The sequence below is a fragment of the Chenopodium album genome, chromosome 11, assembly GCF_948465745.1.
Source record: "Chenopodium album chromosome 11, dcCheAlbu1.1, whole genome shotgun sequence".
NCBI lineage: Eukaryota > Viridiplantae > Streptophyta > Magnoliopsida > Caryophyllales > Amaranthaceae > Chenopodium > Chenopodium album.
The window spans coordinates 38325316-38331619 of NC_137844.1; the positions used below are offsets into that span (position 1 = coordinate 38325316).

Consider the following 6304-nt stretch of genomic DNA (forward strand, 5'->3'; position numbering starts at 1 on the left):
ATGCATTCTCTCTTTTTTATTTTTATTATTATTTTTTTTATTTTTAAAAATAACTTCCAAATAACTCTAATAACCCAAAATAATTAACTTAAAAAAAATAATTTCCTTTTTTTTTTTAAAAAAAAAATCTATAGCTTTCACAGTTTCACTTATGTAACTTCCACTTATACAGATATACTAATTTGTTTCCTACACATACATATAGCTAGCCCATACATTAGCATGGGTACATTCTAGTATGTATAATTTGGGAAAGGATGATATTAGCATATTTTACTTAGCATTAGTTAATAGATTTCAATCCTAATTCTAGCACTACGTATTAACAAGTTCATAACGTTAACAAATCAACGAGTCTACGAGCAGAATAAGAATATTTCATGAGTTTAATTTTAGACCATCTTATATTCAAACAGTTATTTTGTCCTCGAACTTGGCTCATTAGACAAACTGAGCACGAACCAATTCTACAATATTTACAAACAAATGAATAACGAATAAAATTTGAGGGATGCCAAATTGAACAAGAATAGGAGTATTCAATGAATAATTATTCTTTCAATTACTCCATGTATCCTTTTTTTATTATTCCACTCTCATTTTTGATGCTTTTAAATTTACTCCATAATTTAAATAGCCGTAGAAAATCACCTAGGAGTACTTTATTCTCACTTGCTAAGTTATTGTTGATCTCAAAATCCCACCAATTTGTTTTCTCATTAACTTTACACAATTAAAACTTAATAAAATAAACTTATTTTTATAGACCAACTAAGAAAAAAGAATACAGAACACAAAGAAACTCTGAACTCTCAAACACAATGGAAGCAATTTGTAGTTGAACTCTCATTTTCTTAACATCACGTGCCAAAAAAATACAAAGAACGTGAAAATAAAATGACACTGATAGTTTCTTCAAAAAAAAAAAAAAAATGACACTGATAGTGGCAGCCCAATTATTAAATATGGTACTAAGTACTGTATAATTTAGCCACAAAAATCTGGTAAGTAGTAAAGTACCTCCAATTAAATGCTAACAAACGATATTGCTCTTCTTGTACATAAACAATAACATAACCCCACCAACACAATAACACTAAAGCTTCTATCTTCTGCTAAGAATCTTTCTTTTTCCCCTTTTTTTTTTCCCCTCCATAACAATGGCTTCTTTCAACTGTCTTTAAAAAGTGTCCTTTAATTTTTGTTAATTAATTATAGTAACTGAGAAAAATTTAAAATAACTGTCGGTTTCTGTTTTTCAGTGACTGTCAAAGCTTATATTCCTTGTAATTGCCCTTTTGTTTATTTAAAAGAAAATAGGTCCTTGAATAATTTTGTAATTTTTTTCTTTTCATTTTCACCATCTAAAAATTAGAATTTTGTAACGAATTAAGGGGTTTTTTTTTTTTTTTTTTTTTCTCTTTTTCTTTTAACATTATTTGAAATTTTATGGTTGAGAAATATTAAGGTCTTTTGTCACATATGATGTGAGTTTTGACATTTTCCTTTGTTTCCTTCTTTGCTAAGAAATTATCAAATTATCCCAGGTTCCTTCATACCCAAAAAAAAAAAAAAAAAAAGGTTATGAGCTATTTTTTGTAGGTAAAATTAGACAAAAATATAGTTGATTAAATTATCTTAAAATTTGGGTAATCTTTTTGTTATTCAATGGAGTTCAAAGACAAGTGATTCTCCAAGCATTCCTTACATAAACTGGGTAAGCTTCCTTTCAGCTTTTTGTAAATTTTGTTCATGATTAGTAGAATTTGCATGTAGGATTGTTTGATCATCATGTACTTTCATAAATTTCATATTTTACTTTTGTCATTATCTTTGCTACTAACACTCTTCATTTTTCCTCTATCAGATCCTTGACACTCCGACATGGGTATGGAAAATTTCACCTTCATCTTAGACCAAAATTATGGATGCATAATTTTTATAAAATAGCCGAGTTTGATACTTGGATATGTTCTGCACTATGTGTTTGAATATATATTTACTTGATTGATTTATAATTTACTACCTATGATAGTACTTGTGTTGCATAATCTATTATATGTAGCATTAGGATATTTATGTTACAATTGGTAGCAATTCAGAGTTGAAGCATTATTTGTCCTTTGTTTTTCAGTGTATGGAAGCTCAAAATATTTGTTCATCTCTGAATAATCTAAACACTGAGAACAGATGGCAAAGGGATTCATCAGACAGTCATTAATCTTGCTTCTATTAGTCGTTTCGATCCATTGTACGATCTCAGTTAAGCTACAATCATCACAAGTGGAGGCTCTTTTGAGAGTTCAGTCAATTCTGAACTTCCCTTCTGTTTTAAGCAGTTGGAATAAGAAAACCAAGTTTTGTAATTTGGAACCGTCTTCGTCTGTGACTGTTGTATGCTATGGAAATAATTTAACTCAGCTTCATATATGTGGTAACAAGGGAGCTCCCAAATTGCCTCATAATTTCTCAATTGATTCTTTCGTCGAAACTCTTGTTAAGTTGCCTAGTTTGAAGGTTCTTACTCTGGTTTCACTTGGTTTATGGGGTTCGTTACCTGGAAAAATCGAGCAGATGTCTTCACTTGAGATGTTTAATGTAAGCTCGAACTTCTTGTCAGGAACCATCCCTGAAGGAATTTCATCTCTGACAAATCTACAAGGTATTGTACTTGATGATAACGCGTTTAGTGGTGAAATTCCTGATATATTCGGATCATTTCCTGTTCTGAATGCTCTGAATTTGAGGAACAACTCGTTTGATGGGTCATTACCAAAGAGTTTGAGCAAACTAAGTGGTCTCAGAGTTCTGACACTTGCAAATAATCAGTTTTCTGGAGAAGTACCAGATCTTAAAGGATTGAAGAACCTTGAAGATCTCGATTTGGAGGATAACTCGCTTGGACCTAATTTCCCTCAGCTTGAGAACAAATTGGTGTCATTGATCTTAAGAAATAACAAGTTTAGATCAGGTATTCCTGCTGAAATTGGTTCATATTATCAGCTCAAAAAGCTCGATGTTTCTTTGAATAAGTTTATGGGTCCATTACCTATGTCATTGTTATCTCTACCCTCGATCAACTATCTGAACATTGCAAAAAACAAGTTTACTGGATCGCTGTCCAAAAATATGGCGTGTACTGTTGCACTTAATTTTGTGGACTTGTCGTCCAATCTCTTGACTGGTGACTTGCCTGACTGCCTTGTATCAAAGTCCAAGAACAGAATTCTCCATTATGAAGGAAACTGCTTAAATGCGCCAGATGACAGCCAGCATCAATATTCCTTCTGCAGAAATGAAGCATTGGCTGCTGGGATTGCAACTTCCATCAAGAAGCGCGACCAAAAAAGGAAAGCCATCTTAGCTTCATGCATTGTTGGTGGAGTATTAGTCTTTGCAGTGCTTATAGTTCTGGTTTTCTGGCTGTTTAGACGCGTTTATGCTAAGAAGAAACTTGATGCCCAGCCACCTAGAGTTATAGCTGAAAAGGCTTCAACAGGATATACATCAAAGCTTCTCTGTGATGCAAGTAAGTCCCAATTCTCTTATGCAACTACATCTGTATTCAAGTGCCAGTTTGTTAAAGACAGTACATTTGATAAATTTCTGTAGACGTGTCTAAACATCTAAAATTGATCAATGTATTCATTTAATGGTATACAAATGGATAAGTCTTGATGGTTGGTAGGTCTATAGCTAAGGGATCGAGGAATTAGTCGTCTTGTTCTGACAAAGTCAGCAGAGTTAATTAGGCATATGATGTAGATGATTTTGATGATTCAAAATATAGCAGTTCATGATCTGAGCTCTGTTCTTAGTTCTAAGTTGACGGCTATCATTTAACAGCACAATGGTTAAATAAGCTTTTCAATCAATTGTCAAAGGGCAATGTCGAACCGTTTCCTGTCACTATGAATCCTATACCCACCATTATATTACTGCCAAAAATGCCACAACTTGGATAACAGGCAGCTCATAATCCTTGCTTGAATTTTCATTGGATCAATGTGTAACAAGTTTTCTGCTCTTTCCGCAATTCTACATACTTTTATGAAAATATCACCAATGAAGATTGCTTGTTGGAGGATTCTTTTTATTTATGTATTTTATTTAATTGTAAGTTATTAATATTGATGTCACATTCTTTTTTGACATTTAAATGAAGGATATATATCACAAACAATGAAGCTTGGTGCACTTGGGATTCCAGCATACCGGACATTTTCGTTGGAAGAACTTGAGATAGCTACTAATAAATTTGCTTCAGCAGCATTCATGGGAGAAGGCTCTAAAGGTCAGGTATGTAACAATCATTTTTCTGATTATAGATAGAAGTCTATTTTAGCGATTTTTTATTTTTGTTGGTCATGGGTTCTGATGTATGCTTCAGCTTTTTTCTGTAAGGTGTCTATAGTGTTAGGTTTTTACTAGTGATGTCAATTTAAACTAATCGGGTGTTGGAAGTTTAGCTATATTGAAAAGTTTTCGGTTTCTTTTTTTTTGTGTTGCATCAGATGTATAGGGGCCAGCTTAGTGACGGTTCTCTTGTTGCCATTAGATGCCTAAAGCTTAAGGAAAATCACCCTACTGAGTACTTTATGCCTCACATTGAACTAATATCTAAGCTCAGACACCGCCATTTAGTCAGTGCACTTGGTCACTGTTTCGAGTACTACTTGGAGGATTCGAGTGTTAGCAGATTATTCCTTGTATTTGAATATGTTCCAAATGGGACACTAAGGAGTTGGATCTCAGGTAACTATCTACACTAGCAGATATTTAGCTTCATTATAACTCGCAGATCAAGATAACCTTTTTTGTTTCATTATAATTTATTCTCTTTTTATGGAAGCTGGACGTGCTAGAAGAAAGCTCACTTGGTCGCAACGTATAGCAGCTTCCATTGGAATTGCGAAAGGAATTGAGTTTCTTCATGCAGGGATAACACCCGGTATATTCTCAAACAACCTCAGGATAACAGATATTTTGATGGACCAAAACTTGGCTGCTAAAATCAGCAGTTATAACCTTCCACTGTTGACTGATAATATGGGAATGGTAAGAACTAAACTACCTACTAATAAATAGAAATCATACATGTAAACTTCATATCTGCTCGACTTTTAAATTTCAGGATACTAACGGAGCTTCTACACGGTCTAAAGAGGTTTACAAGAGGTACTAACCCGGTGTCTAGAATCTTTCATTCTTGTTTTTCCATCCTAATTATCATACGAAGGCAGAAGGTACCTGAAATACTTTCTTTATGTCTGTAATTGCTTACCTTGTTACATGTATCGCCTTTTAGGATAGAGCACGAAGATAAGATGGACATTTATGACTTTGGTGTAATATTACTGGAGATGCTCATGGGAATACAAGTTAAAACAAGGAGTGAGCTCAATGCTTTGAGAAACCAGGTATGTTTACTCTTGAATTATGTCAGTCCAAAGAAATTTCTTTGTTGAACTTGGCTATGTAACAGCCTTCATGAGGTTCTAGTTATGCAACTCATTACATTGCAGGTACAAGCGAGCTTTGCAGCAGATGAAGCAGCTCGTAGGAGCACAGTGGCCGAAGAAATCCAGAACACTTGCTCTGCTGAATCACTTAAGACGATGATGGAAATATGCACTAGGTGTCTGCTGAAAGACCTGACCCTGAGACCAACCATTGAGGATGTACTGTGGAACTTGCAGTTTGCTTCTCAGGTTCAAGATGCGTGGCAAGGAGGAGAGTCACGAAGCAGCAAAAGCAGCTCCCCTGCCTCACCTCCTCAACTTCCAAAGCTAAGGTTCACCATACATTAACCAGGCTGAAAGAAAGCACAACTTAACGCGGCTATAATTATATACTTAACCATATAGAAAGCAAATTATCAGCTGCATCTCATTTTGTCAAAAGTATGTATCACATAGTTTTGTGCCTCACTAGAATATTTGGAAGTACTAATTCAAAAAGGCAATTGTTTGTGTTGATCTTGGACTGCTGTTTGATGGATTTTTTGCCAGTTTTGATGTGGCAACTGGCAAGACACGTTTTTCCACATGACACCACCAAATCACAACTTTATGTAAACTAATACTTCCTTTGTTCCTTAAAATTGTGTTTAGTAATGCAACTGGAGAAGTTTGCTCTCCTTTTGTGTCTGGTGACTAGCTGTAAATACAACAATATGATGCATGCCGTATACCTAATGCTACACGGACACACGGTCGTGTGGTATACATGGCCGTGTACCTCATTCTACACGATCATGTGGTAGCCCTTTGCATACGAACTTATCTACACGGTAGTGTACCCT

At 34.5% G+C, this 6304-nt stretch overlaps 1 protein-coding gene across 4 annotated transcripts; it reads left to right on the top strand.

Annotated features, from left to right (window-relative positions):
- The first annotated feature begins 1409 nt into the window (after positions 1-1409).
- LOC145567552 (putative inactive leucine-rich repeat receptor-like protein kinase At3g03770) lies at positions 1410-6084 on the top strand. Of its 4 annotated transcripts, XM_081626857.1 has the most exons (9): positions 1410-1717; positions 1868-1888; positions 2135-3529; positions 4166-4299; positions 4515-4755; positions 4853-5058; positions 5135-5178; positions 5309-5420; positions 5526-6084. In XM_081626857.1, exons 3-9 carry the CDS (start codon positions 2191-2193, stop codon positions 5808-5810), a joined length of 2361 nt encoding a protein of 786 aa, XP_081482983.1. In that variant the 5' UTR covers positions 1410-1717; positions 1868-1888; positions 2135-2190; the 3' UTR covers positions 5811-6084. The 4 variants fall into 4 exon arrangements, with proteins under 4 accessions (XP_081482983.1, XP_081482981.1, XP_081482982.1 ...); XM_081626855.1 differs by having other exon boundaries at positions 1868-3529; XM_081626856.1 differs by lacking the exon at positions 1868-1888.
- The last annotated feature ends 220 nt before the right edge of the window (positions 6085-6304 follow it).